Consider the following 20,985-nt stretch of genomic DNA (forward strand, 5'->3'; position numbering starts at 1 on the left):
AATTTACGCTATAGTCTTTATTTCATTTTAAATCTATCATTTTAGCTTGTATCATTCGAGCATTGGAACGTGAGTAATGATGACTGCAGAGTAACTGGCCCATGCATTTGCGTAATTATTATTATTATTATTATTATTATTATTATTATTATTATTATTATTATTATTCAATAGCTAAAACTTATTCGTATGGAACAATCTCACGTGGGCCATTGACTTGAAATTCAAGCTTCTCAAGAATATGATGTTCATTAGGAAGAAGTAAGAGGAAGTGAAGGGAAATACAGAAAGACGTGATCCTATTTGTTAAAAAAGGAAAAAATAATACATAGATAAGTAGATAAAGATGTATTAAAATGCAGGAAGAATAGTATTAAGGTGGTAATGCAATACATTTTCGCTTTAACCTCATGAATGGTCGCAGTTTATGTGCAGTGGCTCCTTTTCACGATAGTTTTATTTTATTTTACATCTGTCATTTTCAACTTCCATCGTTCGGGCTTGAGAACACGAGCAATGACGACTACAGAGAAGCTGGCCCATGTTTTGGCATAAAAATGAATTCGGTTATCTTATTTTACTATTAATTTGTTCTTCGTATGATAATAATAATGATTAATTGATTACAAACATATTTTCATGTATATATATACACACACACACACACACATATATATATATATATATATATATATATATATATATATTAATATATATATATATATATATATATATATAGATATGAAGAAGCCAGGTACTATGTCGTACCTCTAAGTAAATGGGGATACAATCCACAATGAAGTAAATTCCTCTTGTAGTTTAAAATATATATATAGTTCTTGTATACAAGAACTATATATATACAACTACAAGAGGAATTTACTTCATTGTGGATTGTATCCCCATATATATATATATATATATATATATATATATATATATATATATATATATATATATATACGTTATACACGTACGTATTATGTACGTATGCGTGTTTGTTTATTTGATGTATATACTGGACCCCTGACCAAAATATTGTTTGACAATCCACGCTAGTTCTTAAACAGGGCTGTGATAACAAACTGACAGTCATCTTTTCTTATGCGATGATCGGCTTAAACTGTCTGCCTAATACTACGAAAACAGGACCTGTATAATTCCCTTGCAAGAAAAACTTGAATTATTCTCCCTTGAAAATCGCAACTGATGTTACTTTGAAAAGTCATTTCCTCTTCAGAGACCATAAACCTCATTCAACTCGTTTAACTTGGTAATTACCACATTTGCATTCTCTCTTGTTCTGTGACGTCATCTCTTGGGTCATCGACGGGAATAAACCTAAGGTCTGTATACCTTGTGTATGTTCTAATACAATAGAAAATATTTAATAGCCACAGAATTCGCATGGGAATATGTCATAAATACATCGCCAACTTATCGCACGCATGTCACAAACAAATTTAATGCAAGGAAACGACATGCTGGTAGACCTATCCAGGGCTTCTTACTGTTGTTGAGCATTTGCCAGGTTCCTTCCCTACTTACGGTCGTTGACACTTGTTGTCAATCTGTCTGTGATACAGATGCTACAAGTTGCACACGTGTGTTTATGCAATATTGCTGTGATTAGGACGCACCCTTAAGTTACTTAGTACAGACGACACAAAAATTATAAGCAGGACTTCGGTGCTTGTTGTCTACGCTTCACCTACACCGAGGTGCTAGTACTAAACATGGCGGAAGGTTCTTGGGAAGCCGTGTTTAATAGAGGCCCCTCGGGGATCAAAGTATTGTATACACCCATTTCTATATTGTGGGGTCGACAAATTATATTAATAAACGATATATTCGTGGGGCAGTCTACTTTGCAATTACCTTACGGTGTTTAGTACTAGCACCTCGGAATAGGTAGCACCTGCAAAACTCTCTAAAGATGATAATAGAGAAACAAAGCATCCCGATATCCCAAAACGAAATGTTTCACTGTTTCGGCTATGAAATAAGAGGCGATTTGCCACTTTCAGACCTCAAGGAGGTGGCGTTGTCCTCACCTACACACGTACCAGGACTTCCAAATATAGGCTCTCTCTCTCTCTCTCTCTCTCTCTCTCTCTCTCTCTCTCTCACCGCTCCTTGGCAACGAAATTGCCGAGGATAGTGACCTCTGTACTGATGATGAATACATCCCATCTGGGCTGGCTTCTCTCCCCAGACAATAACAATAATTTCTCATCTACAAATTGCAGTTTCATATTTTCTTTTCTCTAGCTGTAGGATAAGTTCAAGATAAAGGGCTATTTGGGCTAATAGCTGTGTTACGGATGCTTAATGACAGCTTAGTCTAACCTTGGGACTACATAGGTTAAGTTGATATATATTTCCCCCGGTTAAAACAGTTTAATCGACACAGATCCTGTGATTTTGTAATCACATTTACCGTTCAATGTTGCTTTAGATCATTCGTTAAATTGTATGAAAAAATTAATGTTAATGACTTTAAAGGTAGGTAGTTTTCTTGGGCTTTAAGGTGAGAATTTTGATGGTAGAAGAAATCGGGAGAAGGACAGGACATGTGTCACCTCTTGATAAATTTCTTTAAAATGTAGTTTTTTCTATTTGATAATCCTCTCTCTCTCTCTCTCTCTCTCTCTCTCTCTCTCTCTCTCTCTCTCTAACACGGTAACCTCCAAGGAGCTTCTTCTTCGTAAGAGATAAGAAAATGTTGCGAAGACAGAGATTTATGAATATTTAATTGGTTTTATCTGGAACCGGTTTTGAGGAAGGTGAGATAGACCTCGTGAGATTACTGACATACCTCTGGATATACCGAAGACTGACATGATAGGTATGAGGCAACAAACATACTGTATTTAAGGAAGAGGGAATCTTTAAAAAATGTAAGTTATCTATCACGCATGCGCACACCGCGAAGCAAAAGAAAAACAATATAACATTCATGAATGATGCCATTGGAGATTGCGAAATGAAATGATATAGTAATTGCAAAAATTGCCATTTTTATCTTATTTATTTGTTTATTCTACTGATACGTGTGTATTTAAAACCCATGTCTCATCGATACTGAGTTCATTTCAACAAAGCAACATCTATCTTACCTTTTTTTCAATTTCAAATGAAAACTGTTATGCTAAATTCAGATTATCTTGTAAAGAGTTCACGCAAAATGGGTCTTACAACTTGAACATCTGAATTATCTATACTACATTCCTAAAACATTCTTTTCAAAGCGAGTTGCAAAATATGATTCATTCAGTGCCACCAAAGAACAAAAGGGAACGAAATGTAAGGAGATAAGATATTTTAGAAGAAATTCAGTCCTGAAACCAACAGAAGTTTGTTTGAAAATTATATTTGCAGAAACAAAGATGATAAATAAAATCCATATACCCCGGTAAGAGTGATCTATTCTCTATGCAAAGCAAAAGTAAGGCATTCGTTACTGCAATATGAGCTTGGGTTGTGTGTGCGGGCGGTGGGGGCGGGGGGTGATTGGTGAGACGAGGAGGGTGTCAGGACGTGTGATAGTTGTGTGGGAGGCAGTAACAGTGATATTAATATATAAAAGTAAGAGACTGTGTGACGAAATACTTCTGTCATATTAAAATGTAGACAAAATAGCACCAAGGCATTCTTGCCCAGCGTGTACCTTGTAACAAACTGTACAGGGAAGTCGCTAGTTTTGGATTATCATGAATATTATCAATATTTTTTCCCCTGTTTGCTGGATAGCTGGGAAGGATATCCGAGTTGTGATTCCGTATATTATTAACAACTACCAAAGCTAATGGGCTTCCAAAGATTACTCATTAAAACTGAACTGTAACATATCCTTCGACCATGTATGGGACAATAATTAATCTGCAGTTGTACAAACAAAGTTAGGTCAACTACGTTCTTCTTTTCAAAGTTGCTCACTAATAATCGTTACCTGCTCATTGTTCATAAGCTCAAATATGACACGGAGTCGGTTTCCTTAATTTTTTCCAAACCTTAAGATTATCATTTTCATATTTGCTTTTCTTTCTCTTGGTAATATAACCTTTACATGTTTGGAATCCTATTTACGCTTTTCAGGGTGGAATGAAACCACTATCCACACTTTTCCTAGTGGAATGAAACCATATTTTACACTTTTCATAGTCGAATGAAACAACTTTTCACACTTTTCATAGGGGAATGAAACCACTTTTTACACTTTTCATTGTGTTATGAAATTACTTTTTACACTTTTTTTAGTGGAATGAAACCATTTTTTACACTTTTCATAATGGAATGAAACTTTTCACACTTTTCATAGGGGAATGAAATCATTTTTACACTTCAGAGCGGAATGAAACCATTTTTTTACACTTTTCAGAGTGGAATGAAAGCAATTTTTACACTTTTCATAATGGAATTAAACTTTTTTTTTACACTTTTCATAGTGGAATGAAACAATTTTTCACCCTTTTCATAATGGAATGAAATCATTTTTACACTTTTCAGAGCGGAATGAAACCACTTTTCACACTTTTCATCGGGGAATGAAACCATATTTTACACTTTTCAGAGTGGAATGAAACCATTTTTAACATTTCTCAGAGTGGAATGAAACCATATTTTACACTTTTCAGAGTGGAATGAAAACCTCTTTTACATTTCTCAGAGTGGAATGAAACCATTTTTTACATTTCTCAGAGTGGAATGAAACTATTTCTTATACTTTTCAGAGTGCAATGAAACCATTCTTAACATTTTTTTAAAGTGCTATGAAGTAATTTCTCAAACTTTTCTCACAGTGCAATGAAACCATTTTATACACTTTTCAGAGTGTAATGAAACCACTTCTTTTGCATTTTTCAAAGTACATGAAATCACCAAATATTTTACTGTCTTCAATGCGAAGTGACATAATTTATTACACTTCAGAGTACGATGAAATAATTCTTTGCACTTTTCAGAGTGGAACGAAATTAATTTTTACACTTTTCAGAGTGTAATGAATTCATTTTTTTTCTGTACGGTTTTCAGAGTGCAAAGAATCCATGTTTTTGCACACTTTAGAATGCAATAAATCCAATTTTCACACCTTGCAGAGTGCGATATTTTTATACTGTTTCGAGTGTAATGAAATCCTTCGTGACATTTCGCAGAGTGCAATGAAACCAAGATGAGCGAAATGAGACGCCAGAGCTTTTGGTCGAGAAGTTGCCTTCTGGTCATCTGGACGCTCTGCTTCCTCTCTGTCAATGACCCAAAACTGGCGAAGGGAGACGTCCAGACGTCGTCGGTGATATCTCCGTCGTCTGAGCCTTCTGCGTGTACCCTCCGGTGGAAGGAAGAGCTCATATCCTGCAGAGGAATCAACCACACCCAACTGGTAGAGGAATTATCCAAAATTAAGGAACAGCTGAACAATAAGAAAAATGTCGCTGAAGGGAGGAACCTGGACACCGGTTTCGGAACAGACGGGTCGGTTCCTGAAGGAGTTAAGAACGAGAGGTAATAGGTCTATACTTTTAAGCCTTTAATGCAGTTGAAGTTTAAGTCTAATAGACAGCTATTTAGCTTAAATTCTTAATAGTATTATTCTCATTTGTAGCCCTTGAGTTGATTGCAGTATGAGTTTAAATACTTTTAAGTTTTAGTTATCTCATGCCATTAGATGTTATCACTAAAATCTAGTACTATCTATAATGTGCCTTTGCCTTCTGCCAAATAAATGTCATAAATTACTCATTACACTTCAGAGAACAGGTTCACTAGCAAGAGATATTGTCAAATAGTTTAATTTTGTGTTTCTTTTCCGTCACTCTTCAATGTGCTGTCTATTTATTTATCCATTTATTTAATTATTTTAGCACGTGGGAGCAGAAGAGCCCCAGCAACCGACCCGAGGTCAGGGAACTCAGCATCTTCAGCTGTGACATACCGAAGCTGACAGCTTCTAACCTCGACTCTCCTTCGGCCCTGGAAATCCTTAACGTCGTTAGCTCGGGCGTGAAAGAAGTACGCCCGGACGCTCTGGCCGATCACGCCCAGTCCCTAATGCGCCTGGTCCTCACCCATAACCGTCTGAAGGCGTTACCCGAAGCCATACGAAACCTGACGCGACTGGAAGTGCTGGATCTGACCCACAATGACGTCGACCATCTTCCCGAGGGTTCTCTGCTTTTCAATCTGCATCGCCTCCGTCAGTTGTACCTCAGTCACAACAAACTGGGTCAAGTAAGGAGGCTGATTATTCGATGCTCAGGCATGCGTATTAGTTTTCAGGTTAATGAATATATTCATGGTACGCATCAAACAGATGCATAAATTATCATTCCTTACTGGTACTATGATATAACAAAAAAGGAAATACTATGATATTCTGGCCTCGCTTGGAGAGACTAATGTCATTAATCATCAGTAGATATGAAACAAATGATATTAAATGAGAACTATAAAATTAAGATGTACGAATCACTGAAAAAACTCTCTCTCACACACACACACACGCGCGCACACACACACACACACACACACACACACACATATATATATATATATATATATATATTCATTTATCACTTTCGTGATTCAGTTACACACACACACACACACACACACACACACACACATATATATATATATATATATATATATATATATATATGTGTGTGTAGTGTGTGTGTGTGTGTGTGTGTGTTCGTGTATGTGTGCGCGTGAATTTTAAGCGTAGTATCATTTCATATTCTGACTGTTTAAACAAATATACTAGATTATAAAAGACTTCCTTCGCACATATGTTCAATTCATCCAAAAACGCCGTTCTTACTAACGTCTTATTATCCATTCAGGGACAATTAATTCATACTAGTAACTGTGTTTGAGCAAGTGGTCGTCTTGCAGATTCTTGGGGCTCAAGCACGACTTGGTCGTCAGTCTCCTGGACTGAGTTTAGCTGTGTTCAACCTTGAACCACTGAGAGAGTCTCTGACCCACCTGGCTCTTGCGAACAATGGCATACCCGCTTTCCCTGAGCAGTTTTCGCGACCTTTCACCAGGCTGTCCAGCCTCGACCTATCCTCGAACGACATCTCAGGTCAGATAAGTCTCATCGTACGGATGGGTTGATTTTGGATCTATGACAGCAAATTTCACTGAATTCTTAATGCATAAGCTAACTCTCTCCTGATTCAACGTGCAGTTGGAACTTCAGAAGTTCAATCGAAAATGGGATGCATTTTAATACATTTTATCGCTTTATCTATCTAATAATTTTTTTCTTAATAAGTAATATCTCTTCTTTCTGTTTTCCCTTTACCTCGTCTTACTTCTTCCTAATAAACACCATATTCTTTGGAAGCTTAAGTTTCAGGTCAATGGCCTCTGTAGGCTTGTTCCATATGGATAGGTTTCTTCTACTGAATAATAGTATTAATAATAAAATAATTAGAAGTGAGCGTATTCTGTGGTGTTAGGCTGAAAATGATCTTAAATAACTAACAGCATTTTGTTTTGCAGAGATCCTTCCTGATGGATTTCAACAGATGCCTCACCTGCAGTACCTTGATCTGAGTGGTAATCTACTGAAAGAATTCAACTGGAAAAACCTCGCCTCTTCAGTACTTGACTTCAACCTTAGAGGTTTGCCATTAAGTTCGTGATCAATTAAATGATAATAATCTAAAACAAAAGAGAATTTTATAAAACAAGATGTTTCGTTATGGTTTTATCATTAACTGGACCATGTTTCCTGTTTTTATGCTGACTTAAAGGATATTCTATTCCGTGGAGATAACAGCTGAATGAAAGAATTAGGATCACTCCTCATCAAGGATTCTGAAACTCAAATTTTGAAAGTAAAGTTATATGTCATCAACAGGCAACCCTTGGAACTGCACCTGTGACTCAAAATGGTTAATCGAACGACTCCAAAGCAACGATTCGGGGGCACTTATGATTACACCACCAACATGCTCGCTACCATTCCATCTTCGTCATCGAGAGATTACATCATTAAAAGGTTGGCCACAGCATTAACTTCTTATTGCAAATATCTTCCTTTTTTAATCATATGTTTTCGTTATAATGGCTATGATGAAGTTTTCCATTAGTATGCATTTCATTATTTGTTAATAAAACGAATAAACTTTGAGTATCTTAATAGTTCATAAGTAAATTTAAGTGATTCCTTCTTTTATTCCAGAGAGTGATATTTGTCCCCCAAAGGAGAACTCTTCCAACAGTGAAGTCGTATTTATCGGAGATGACGTTGATGGGACATTAAAACTAGCATTGAAATTCTTGCACCTTGTGAATGTCACTGTCCTTAACCACCAAGCTCTAATCATTTCATGGAGAATTGACGGAGACTTCTACACTTCTCAAAACCAGTCATCAAAACCACTTTCCTGGGCAATAACAGTACATAAGACCAAAGATAGCCCTAGGTCTGCCAAGGTTACAAGAATGAAGCTGGAGAGATACAAGGAAGAACAACGTGACTGGAGGCCAAGAGAATCATCCTACACTGAACTTCTTCATGGTCTGGAAACTGACACACAATACACACTATGCCTTGTACCGGTCCAAGACGATCACTTATTCACCAGACCAGACCAGTGCCAGTATATTAAGACAACAGAGGGATTACTGCATACAACTACAGCATCTCCATCAACCATAAGGACAACTTCCACAACAGAAGCCCCAACAGTGCCCCTTCTCATCTCTACAGATGATTATGAAGTTCAGACAGAAAGAGTCATTATGCTTAACGAGGCCAGGAAGGTACTAATGTCATGGAATGTTACTGTCCATCATCGAAATAAGTTCAACAGTCATTCCAAAAGGGAAACTCTCTTACTAAAGCCATTAGGATGGAAAATAACTTACCGAAAATTTGCTGAGGAAAATGAGACCGAAATAATGCTTGTTAGTCAAGGTGGTGAACCAATTCAAAATTTTACTAATCACTACACAGTTGATAATCTTGATCCTGGGACAGGATATACATTTTGTTTCCGCCCTCTCTCAAATGCTGAGGTCCAGGCCTCTCTAAAAGGTGACAATGGAGAAACATATGGCCCAAAAATTTCTCTACATTCGAATTTACATCAGAATCCCAAAGTTATATCTTCTACTGTAAGAGGTTGGCACCAACAACAAAGTGACTTTAGTCCCTCAGACACGAATTCAGTTGAAGGTGATGATACAACAAACTTTTCGACAAATGATTTCTCTCCCCCAACATTACCAACTGCTGAACCACCTTTTCTGTCAAGCATCCCATCTAATATTCCACCTGTGCCTAGTGAGATACCACAAGGAATTCCATCAAATATTCCACCAGTGCCCAACTTTCCAACTCCGTCATCATTTGATCCTAGACCTCCACCTCAACCTCAACAGCCACCTGGTGGAAATTTTGTTTATACAAGCACAGGAGAGCGAATTCCTCTTCCGTCTTCCTCTGGTTCATCATCACCATTCAACCTACCTTCAATTGTAGGCCCAAGCGTCCCTTTTAACTCCCCACCATCTCAGTGGTCTTCTTCAAGTGACCCCATCCTGGATATTCCCACAAAACCTCAACAGCGATTTACATATGATTTTGATGAAAGTTCTGATGAAACAACATCTAGACAAACTTTCATTTATGATTTCACAACTGAAGCTCCAGCTACCACAACAAAAGAACCCCAAAGGTTCACTTATGTCACAAGACGCAGGAGGTCAGTCAATTCCAAACCTCAAGTAAGTTATGAGAAGAATGCTGGCCCAGGCATGGCTGAGCTTTGCAAAGAAGTAGTCACTCTAGATGAAAACAATATCATAGCTCCTGTAGCAATAGCTAGCACCGTTTCAACTTCAACCACAGTCATCATAGCTATTGTATTTTGTTGTTGTTGTCCAAGGAAATGCCGGAGAAAAAAGTCTGGTTGGCAAGGAAAATCTCTGCCTAATAGAGGAAAGATTAGTACTATTTCAAATCCAACACCTGTCAATGTTTATACACGCCAAAGTTCTGTTGTCAGTGGAACAACAGTTCTTGACGACAGCAACAGTGACTCAAAGAGCATTCCTTCTCAGATATCTGCAAATGGAACAACCTTCATTGACGGAGACAATAATGGTCATCATGTAAAGACTGGACGTTCTATTTCTGTAGCGTCTAGCGCTGGCTACCTAACTCCTCTTCCAGCAAGCAATGGCACAGTTCCTGATCCTGACCGCATATTCAGTGAAGCCAAATTATATTTACCAAGTCAAAAGGCGTACCTCAACTCAGTTAAGGACCGTTTACTCCAGCAGCATAAGGATTTAAAAGAATTTCATCCAGGGTATGATATCCCACCTACTTCCTCTATAAAATCTTTGTTAGGTTATGACTATCCTCATCCTACTCCTGTGAACCCTATAGGATCCCATACAGATTCAACGGCAAAATCTCCTGTTTCAGGCAAAGCACCAATCCCTTCTCCATCTAGCAGTGATTCTAATTATAATGCTTCAGTTAGTGATCCCAGAGAAGTAGAATCATTGAGGCCTGAAGTTAACTTAAATATTCCTTTTAACCAGAATAAAAGTTCAGATTCAAGTAAAAAATTCAACTTATCCAAAGATTCTGATGCCAATAAAAGTACTGACTATAACTACATCAACCCTGATGATGTGAATACCAAACCTAGAACTTACATTAAGAATGCCCCAGCTAGAACAAGACACCGCAAGTTCGGATCACCAGTTCGCTTGCCAGATGAGAGTAATAAAGACTTGATGAGACACACACATGGTGTTGGACCTTTACAATCACCTCCCCATTTGAGCCGTTCTGTTCCTGACTTGGCATCAGCTGTAAGATCTCCAGAGGCTGATAACCAATCTTTGCTACATCCATCAGATATGACAGCAGCTGCTCGACTTAATTTGCTCATTGGAAACCAGAGGAAAGAGGAAGAAAATGGCATATTATCTCTTCCAACAATCCAGCCAGTAGGACCCACCTCAAAAGCTCAGGTCTCCTCTGCATCAGCAGAACACTTGAACGAAGTGGGTGGATATGTTAATTTTCCCTCTTCCCGGGACGACACCGACCTTAAGCAAGGAAAGGATAAAGACCATTATCATACTTGGTCTAGTTCTCGTCCCAACACTCCTCGTTCCAGACCAAGTTTAGGGGAAGTTGTCTTAACAGGAGGGACGCTTATCGAAGTTCCCGAGGGCTATGTCATTCCAAAGCCTCCGAAGCCTACAAGGTCTGTAAGGCTTTTGGTGCCGGGAGAAGATAAGCCAATTAGATTAGATAAGAATGAGATTAGGTCTGGTAAGTCCTCTATGGAATACAGTTCACCTCCAACATCACCTAAAGAAATCAAAACCGTTTCTTCCTTACCTCCAATAATCAACTCATCCAGAAGAGATGATGAAAAAAGTCAAATTACCCATCTAATGACCCCGGAGATGGACCAAAACAGAATTATTATAAGTACGGGTTTAGCAGTTTAGATTCAAAAGTATCTGTGTGCAAGTATTATGTATATATTGTAAATGCCTTTAACATTTTAGTGATAATTGCCTGTAAAATAACCATAAGGACTTCGAGATCTATTGCACGATGATAGTGTACAAGCAAAGAAATAAGTAAATATTTAGGTGCTTTTATCACATGTGCTAAGAATGTCTGAAAAGATAACCTAGTTTTGCTATGAATTGTGCATTCTTAAAAAGAAATATAGTGTATATAAAAAGAGATAATTATGCATACTTACTCTATAGAGTCTAGACTGTTACATATCGTATATAAGCATAACCCACGATGTAAATTTTCCTTTTATGTAAATAGCTCGATTTAATAAGACATTTATATTAGCAGCACTGATGACAAGCTGTAGTGGAACCATGATGGCCAGTAGAATCAGACAGGATTTGAAATTCTCAGCGGCTGACGAAAAACTATTGCCATTAACATCGTCTTAGTATGAGTATACTTCATGAATGATCATTATCCCCGAGTGCCCATGATATTGTTAGATATATTTCAGTTTTTTTATTTAGTGCTGATTTTCATGACGAAAGCATAAAATATGGGTTGTCTTACGATTCATCCTCCAAAATGTTCTCGAAAAACTAGATCCCTTAAGTCTGTACCAGTCTTATTTTAGGCGGATGTAATACAACCTGAAAAGTATGTAAAACCGCGAGGAATCCCTACATACCTTTTTCTTTAGACTAACAATTTATGGTCAGCAAGAATAAGATTCGTAGAAGTATCTTACGATCAATTGCATTGAAGAAGCTAAGCTCTAAGATCTATTCACTCTTGAACACATATTTCCAAGACATTGAGGTCTTACTCTATAATAGCCAGTGCTCTTGTATATCACAAATACGTGGTAATAGCATGCTATTTTGGCCAGTATTTTCAGAATGATTTAGTGAGGCTGAATTAGGTTCTGTATTTTGTCTGATAAACCAAGTGTACTTGCTTATCGTTTCAATAAAAGAGTGCATATTTCATTCAGCTATGTGGCATAGACGCACATTTCTATTTTCAATAAACATTTTGATGTTATTTTGAGATTTACCTTTATAGTGAGAGTAAAAATGTATGGGCTACTTGAATGCTCTCTCTCTCTCTCTCTCTCTCTCTCTCTCTCTCTCTCTCTCTCTCTCTCTCTCTCTCTCTCTCTCTCTCTCTCTCTCTCTCTTTTAAACTAGCATTATTTTGAAATGTGCCATTTCAACCCCCTCATGAACATAACATGTCATTTCTTTTGTCATGGAACTGAGAGTTCCTGGCATTTGTATATACTGACAAATATGTCTTTTCTCCCATTGAACCTGTATTATATGTACATTATCCATTTCGAAATAATAACTAAACATTATCGTCAGTACCATCCCATGTGACTCCAGTTGTAAGGCTCAAACATGGATTCTGAATATACAACATTGTTTCATTATCATTTTTTCTATATGATTAGATATAACGGATCTTGCAATACACATAAAAAGAGGTTTTGATCTGAAGATTCTCCGGGAGCAACTAACGAGGTATGAATCAATAAAGTTACTGAAGTAAATCTGAGGTTAGCTTGTTTGTAAAAATGAAAAAGTCTAACCTTTTGTAAGTCAAAACACAGATCAGTCAAGGATTCGGGAAAATCGTGTTACCGGAGACTCCAAAATGCCGACAGTTTTCCGAAGGTACGAAATATCTCAAAAAATTCTAGACAGAAAGAAACGATTCATTGCCTTTTGAAGCTTCTCCTTGCCTGGTGAGGTTACGTTAAATGATAATTTTTTAAACATTTATTTCTATTCCCCCGCAAAATATAGAAGATATAACACCTATAGGAAGCTGGAGACCAGTTTAGGTTTGAACAGAGTAGAAATAACAGCAACAGCTATAAAGGTGCCTGAACAATGATATTCCTCCTATTAAACAGAAATATTAGTATCGTCATTACATCACACAAAATAAACAAGTGCCCAGGAGGAAAAGTCAACTTCGTCTTTGCTGCGATACGTATGCTTTGTTATTATTCCTAAAGATTAAGTATTTAATTTTAATGAACATAAAATAGTTGACGTTTTGTACATAATTGATGACGTAACCAATAAAATGAGCTCCACACTTCTTTGATAATTTCCTTTAATACTGACATTGATGATCTAATGACACTGTTCGCTCTTGGTTGAGAGAAGATACCTCTCCTACTCACCAGAGCAAATCTAAAACCTCGCACATTCAGGGCAAAGATTGCAACTCAAATGACTGTTTAACCGTTGCGCCAATAATGAAGATAAAATTTAAATGAACACGGAAAATCTGAGACAAAGATTCACTGTCATTCGGTAAGAATTAATTTGCATCTCACTTCTTCAAGGGCTCTGTACGGGTTGAAATGAAAAGAGGTATGAATAACTAACTGAGATAAATTACTTACCTAGAAATAACAGGGATAATGTTGAATCCAGTTCTCTTCTCAGAGCAGCTAACTGGACAGCAGGACAGAGGCAAGAGGTCTCTTCAGAACTAGGAAAGGACTAATAGCATACGACCAGTTTTTATATATATATATATATTATTATATATATATATATATATATATATATATATATATATCTTATATATATCGAGCTACAAGTGTCCTTTAATATCTAATTTGCTCTACCTTGGAATTAATATATTTTCATATATGCTTAACCGAAGGGGAATTCTTAGGCGACAATAGAATTGCCGGCCGACGGGCACGAACCATCGACATCTTCAATTCCAGGACTGGCAGTGAAGCCTTAGCCCACCCCGCCACCGCAAGAGGACATAAGTTTGTGCCGCCTCCCATCTCAAATACCTGTCGCACTCAGGTAATTTGTAGTTTTGGAGACTGCATGAAACCCCCTCGCCCTCGGTAGCGTTGTAGTGCTTTTTCCCGCACATAGCCATTATATAAGTCATATCACATTACCGTGATTAATATACATATATCGAGCTACAAGTGTCCTTCAATATCTAATTCGCTCTACCTCGGAATTAATATATTTTCATATATGCTTAACCGAAGGGGAGTTCTTAGGCGAAAATAGAATTGCCGGCCGATGGGCACAAATCATCGACATCTTCAATTCCAGGACTGGCAGTGAAGCCTTAGCCCACACCGCCACCGCAAGAGGATATAAGTTTATGTCGCCTCCCATCTCAAATACCTGTCGCACTCAGGTAATTTGTAGTTTTGGAGACTGCATGAAACCCCCTCGCCCTCGGTAGCGTTGTAGTGGTTTTGCCCACCCGTAGCCATTATATAAGTCATATCACATTACCATGATTCATATACATATATCGAGCTACAAGTGTCCTTTAATATCTAATTCGCTCTACCTTGGAATTAATATATTTTCATATATGCACTGGCTACTTGCGGGCAAAACCACTACAACCGGCTACCGAGGGCGAGGGGGTTTCATGCAGTCTCCAAAACTACAAATTACCTGAGTGCGACAGGTATTTGAGATGGGAGGCGGCATAAACTTATATCCTCTTGCGGTGGCGGGGTGGGCTAAGGCTTCACCGCCAGTCCTGGAATAGAAGATGGCGATGGTTCGTGCCCGTCGGCCGGCAATTCTATTGACGCCTAAGAATTCCCCTTCGGTTAAGCATATGAAAATGTATTAATTCCGAGGTAGAGCAAATTAGCTCGATATATGTATATGAATCGGACGGTTTATGTGATATGACTTATATATATATATATATAATATATATATAGTATATGTTATATATATATAGATATATGATATATATATATATATAATATGATATTAACTATATATATATATTTCTGTCCTGTGTGTGTGTGTGTGTGGTGTGCATTTATATATGGATGATTGGCCAGGGTTAACAAGGTCTCCACTCCACTCCGACCGATCAGCCTAAACTACCAAAAGCAATTTGGTTGTGAATTATTTGTTATATATGAGAAAGAAGAACAGTAAATACAGAAGAGAAATGGGTGAAAATAGGATAAAGTTAGAAGTAGTAAATGTCATTCAAAGAGCTTATGACAATTAGTATTTAATTCTACCAGCCTGTCAGAATGTGCGGTCAAAATCAACACTGAGAGATGTATATAGCAAACCATCCCACTACACACACACACACACACACACACACACACACACACACACATTCACACACACACATATGTATATATAATATATCTATATATATATATATATATACATATATATATATATAATATATATATGTATATATATATATATATATATATATATATATATATAATATATATATATATGTGTGTGTGTGTGTGTGTGTATGTGTGTGTTTGTGGGTGTGTGTGTGAAAATATATTGACTCGTTCAGAATATACTACTGACATCGCCCGTTATCAAACGACCACTAATTGTAAGACTAGGAATGGACTTTCATGTCAGAATATAACGAAACTCTGCATACCAAGAAGTTGCCCCGAATCTATAAGCACAGAGAGTTGTGATAAATTGCTAGTATTTTGCTGAATGTAACAAATATAAGCAGAATTTGCTGTCATGGACATGGGGGTCCTCTGCGATGGGGACATATCCACCCATTTTTTATTCAGGGGCGGCAACATCTCAATCGTCCAATCTATCAACTTTTTGCCTCCAAGTTTTATATAACAGATGCTGGAAATGAGGATATTAGTAATATTATAAAATATATAATACTTAACAAATAAGTATGAAATATCAAAATGATAAAAAAATATATTATGTAATTTTCTATCAGGTTCGTGGTCAGATTAATTGTTCATTTAGATTCTGACTGATGTATCCCACTGTTTACATACGAAGTCGGTCAACGCGGCAAAAGCCAAACCTTGCAGCAGCTGCCTGTGAGTTATCTTCTTTTTTTCCCCTTCCATCTAAGCCTTTGATTTTCCTATTAGACATTATTTTTCTACAAATGTATTTTGTTTTAATATTAAAATTAGCAAAATGCTAGACCTGAAAATGGAATGCTCAGTTCGGAAGCTAAACTATCACTAGGTTATATAGGCCATGAGTGGTACACTGCTAGACAAGCCACTCCCAACATATGAAACATTCAGCATAATTTCGGTCAGGAACTACCCAATTGACTGTTGGTATTTCACCTATATATTGTGGTCTAGGCCTATATTCATTCAGTGTTGTCCCCTTGTATAGCTACTTTATCTTCTTTTTCCACTGCTATTGACACAAGTAGTGTACATTCTCATTCTTGTCATTCACTGAATTACTACCTCTTTTGCTACCATTCTTAACCTTAGATATTAAAACCCACATTGGAGTAAAAAAAAAAAAAAAAAAGCTTTTATTGTTACAGGACCTTATTATTTTAGACTCTCAGTGGCATCCTATAAATCTTATAATATACTGCAGCATAACATTATAAGTTATTTTCATCCTTATCACTTAAAACGGTAAAATTTTGTAATATTAAATACTGATCATAGTAGTCTCTACAAAGTTAAGTGGAACTGTATATTGAGGATTTCACCGAGGAATTAATGTGGTGCCGTATTTAAGCCAATGTGTAAATTATGGACAGTGGACTTATAAACTTGTTGACTGACTAATATTGATAAATCAGTCATTCTTGTCCCCGAATATCCTCTATATATTCATAATTGTATGGCATTAAAATGCGCCTCGCTCGCCAATATTAACCGTATAATTTTCAGAGTGCCCCCCCTCCCTCCCCGCCACAACCACCACTTTTAGAGATCAGCCCCTGGTCATGGAAACACAAGATGTCAAAGACTGGAATCCTAGAAAAGCTTATCGTCCCTAGAAGAGACACAGTTACCCCTAAAAATCTAGTTTTCTGTGAGGTAATAATGATTACTTATTTTCTATTATTCTAAAGGGGAACATAAACGTCTCAAAATAGTACTATTGTTATGAAACTAACACAAGTTATTTCATGTTGTAATAACCTGTAACATTATCTTAAAGATTAAGAGAATAACTGCAGACCGGAGTATGAGATTTCTCTGATATAGCCGGAAATCTTAAAATGTTTCTATAACAAAACTTGTTCAGAAAATAATGACGTTTCTGTTGCTGATGCATTGAACTACATCTATAATATTTAGCCTATATCGGTCATTTCATACTTACAGCGGCAACAAGGAACACCTCTTAGCTATTTGTGAACAATATCTGAGTCTAAACCCGACTTCACTACTCGATATCGGTATTTTCTTTATAAATAGCAATATATTTATTATATACTTAAATCATACACGTGGTTGTCAGCTGATTATAGTGGAACAAGTAGTACTTGTATTTTACAAAAGAAGTAAAGTATATTCCCACAGGAAAGCCAGCCAAGGAGTATGCCAGTGCATCAACAGAGGGTGCTAAAAAAAAATATCTATACGACACGGTTCCTTCTGAGATGTTCACAATTAACATATGTTTCCAGCCTGTGATAGGGGTGTAAGAATACTTGGTTACCACCGTAGGTCCTGCGTGTCGTAAAAGGCGACTTAAAGGACAGGTGCTGCCTTGCAGTCTACTATTTTAGTAAAAGGCTAGGCCCACTGCAAATAACTGTGAAAACTGCTGCCTTGCAGTCTTACTTTTTAGTAAACGGCAAGGCCCATAACTGTGAAACTGCTGCCTTGCAGTCTTACTTTTTAGTAAAAGGCTAGGCCCATAACTGTGACAACTGCTGCCTTGCAGTCTTACGGTTTAGTAAAAGGCAACCGACCCCATAGTGTAGGGATAACGGTGGGAAAGAAGAAGAAGAAGTAGACAGTTAATCTGTTTATGCTGCGAACAACGGCACTCACGGGTACAAATCGCATAACAGTTGGCATATGTTACATAAAAGAGGGCTATGATATATTTTAAATACAGTTGTAATGTGATGTATAGTGACTTTCTTAATATGTGGAGAAGTCGTAACTTCCCTTAGACACAGTGCTCGAAGTGACGAGCTTTGGGAATGCTGATGTGTCTTTCTGGGATGGTGGATATCAAAATTGCTGTCTTAGCAGATCAGCGGCATGTCCTGTTCTGTCGCTATGGGCGATCGCAGAGGTGACTTATGTAACTAGTTCTAGGCAGTTCTTGGGTGTGGACATTGTGTGTGAGTTCGTGCGTACTTGCGAGCTTCGTCCCTACAAAATGAGAATGTAGCATTACCATGAAGGGGAGATCTGTACAAGACAGGCAGAAGCCAAGATGGCTTCTTCGAACAGTATCTTTGTTATAAAGTGATTGTGCATACTGTGTTGAATGGGCGATTCTGGAGAAAGGGGGATTGATCTGGAGAAAGGGGACCTAACTTAATTAATATGGGAACTTGAATATTGTGTCATGGTGTTACTATGGACTGTTGTGACTTTTCCAGTTTCATGACTAAAATGATGTTGGTTATTTTGGAGTAGGAATATGGAGTGAGGTTATCTAAGTTCAATCATTCATTTAATCTTTTTGTTAAGAACCTGGGTTTATTTAGCTAATGCTTTGTTCTTAAATAAATGTTATTTTTTATAAGCTCACGTGTCTGATTCAATTGCCTTAGGTAATGGGGGGAGGTGTGATGTAGAGAGAGAGAGAGAGAGGGAGGGAGTGTGTTACCAGTTGCCATAGGCGCACGATCCATTGCTACCTTTTAATGTTTGTATGGTGTTTTTACGTTGCATGGAACCAGTGGTTATTCAGCAACGGGACCAACGGCTTTACGTGACTTCCGAACCACGTCGAGAGTGAACTTCTATCACCAGAAATTCACAACTCTCACTCCTCAATGGAATGGCCGAGAATCGAACCCACGCGACCACCGAGGTGAGAAGCAAACACCAAACCAACCACGCCGCTTTGCTACCTTTTAAAATAGAAGGACGAGATTTTAGAATCTCGTTATTACATAGATTTTTCATTAAGGTTAACAAAATAAAGAGATTGGCGATCCCGACCATATTATGGAAGTCGAAGAACACGTGAAGCATTTTCCAAAGTGGTTCCCGATTGTGACGCCGATACTTTACAGCGAGGTTCGAGATTACTTCAGCCACCGGCCTGACTGAATTTCGTCTTTCAGGATAACCCTGAGAGTGTAGTACATGGTAATTCTACAGAGGCACAGTGGCGTGCAGTGATACCAGTTGGTGTCAACATGGATATTCCAGGCGCTCCTGGAACTGGCTCCATGTGGCCAACTGCCTAATCCACTTCCACAAGGAGACTCGGCCTATCAACACCGATCAAGTATATGCCCCTTCAATATGGATGTGTGTCTTGAATGAATCGAACAACTTTAGTCACAGCAACGACTTCAAATGAACTAGGGTGAGAAGATCATTCTTTGTACGGCGGTGGTTATTCTAAATTGCTCACTGCTCATTTCAGCCGTTTCTGGTGCTGTCAATTATTAGGTATGAGAACTGTGAAGAAACAGAAGCAAAAAACTTGAAGGTAGATCGCGAACGTAGATTTTACACAATAAGTTACCCAGGCTCAAGCAAAGCGCAAGGTAGTTGAAACCTGAATAACTTACTATGGATTCACATACTTAATGAAGGAAAAATCTACTTGATTAGGTAGTTAAAGCCAGCGCACTCTAGGAATAAATTACTAGTGCATAAACTCGACAACAGGGAAAACTTGGGGACGTAATGAATTAGCGATGGTATTCCTCGCAGAGTAAAGAATGTAAAAAAAGAAAAAAAAAACTGCTCAATGTATAAGGACATGTTAAATTGTCAAGAAATACCGAGCTGTTTTTTGGTTTGTGGCGTTCGTCTGATTTTTTGATCCGATAAACAAATGATTAGATTACCACTCAAGTTTCTAATTGCTAGATCAAGCTGGACATGTACCATCACGCTCTTGTTTCTTGGGCAGTATTCATTGGCAAAGTTGCAAAGTAACAATAAAAAGTGGAATATTTGCAACAGGTAACAAATGCCAGATAACAGCATTTTAAGCCTTTTCCAGTTACAAGGAGAAATTAGGTCATTCACTAGCAATCGAAGGCCAAATAGTCTTCGGCTGAATTTAGAGGCGTTCCTAGACATTTTGGGGCCCGGGGGCCACAGTCCCATTTGGGGTCCCTCTTATGGGGTGGGAGGCGAGTTAAGCGAGCCAAAGCAGCTGGGGGGAAAATTTTTAGAATATGAGCAATTGTAGGATCATTTTAAGGCACTTATGAATGCAAATTTCAGACCTAGCTATTTATTATCATAATTCTCTCCCTCTCCCACACATGACACTGATACCTCTTGCCCAAATCCCGTTACCCAGGGCTTGCCCAAGCACCCTTCAATGGGGCCACCAGCCCTCTGGGTCAAGCAGAGGGCAAAATTAATTGAATCATTTGAATGTGTATTATATAGGCAAATATGGCCACTATGGAGGCCCTCAGAGAATAATTAGGACCCTTATTATAAGCAGTAATCAATTGCCTTAGATCGGCCCTGCCCTTGCCTCAAT

General features: G+C 37.8%; 1 protein-coding gene across 3 annotated transcripts in view; it reads left to right on the forward strand.

Moving 5' to 3' along the window:
- LOC135221986 (uncharacterized) overlaps window positions 1-12,943 on the forward strand; it is a 192,855-nt gene extending 179,912 nt beyond the window's left edge. For all 3 annotated transcript variants that reach the window (XM_064260089.1, XM_064260090.1, XM_064260088.1), the window contains 6 exons: window positions 5,157-5,505; window positions 5,865-6,231; window positions 6,898-7,090; window positions 7,513-7,635; window positions 7,874-8,014; window positions 8,198-12,943. In XM_064260089.1, the coding sequence (XP_064116159.1) occupies window positions 5,174-5,505; window positions 5,865-6,231; window positions 6,898-7,090; window positions 7,513-7,635; window positions 7,874-8,014; window positions 8,198-11,499 (4,458 nt within the window). In that variant the 5' untranslated portion in view covers window positions 5,157-5,173 and the 3' untranslated portion in view covers window positions 11,500-12,943. The remainder of the gene's footprint in view (window positions 1-5,156; window positions 5,506-5,864; window positions 6,232-6,897; window positions 7,091-7,512; window positions 7,636-7,873; window positions 8,015-8,197) is intronic.
- Window positions 12,944-20,985: the final 8,042 nt, after the last annotated feature.

This window comes from Macrobrachium nipponense, chromosome 3, assembly GCF_015104395.2.
Source record: "Macrobrachium nipponense isolate FS-2020 chromosome 3, ASM1510439v2, whole genome shotgun sequence".
Taxonomy (NCBI): Eukaryota; Metazoa; Arthropoda; class Malacostraca; order Decapoda; family Palaemonidae; genus Macrobrachium; species Macrobrachium nipponense.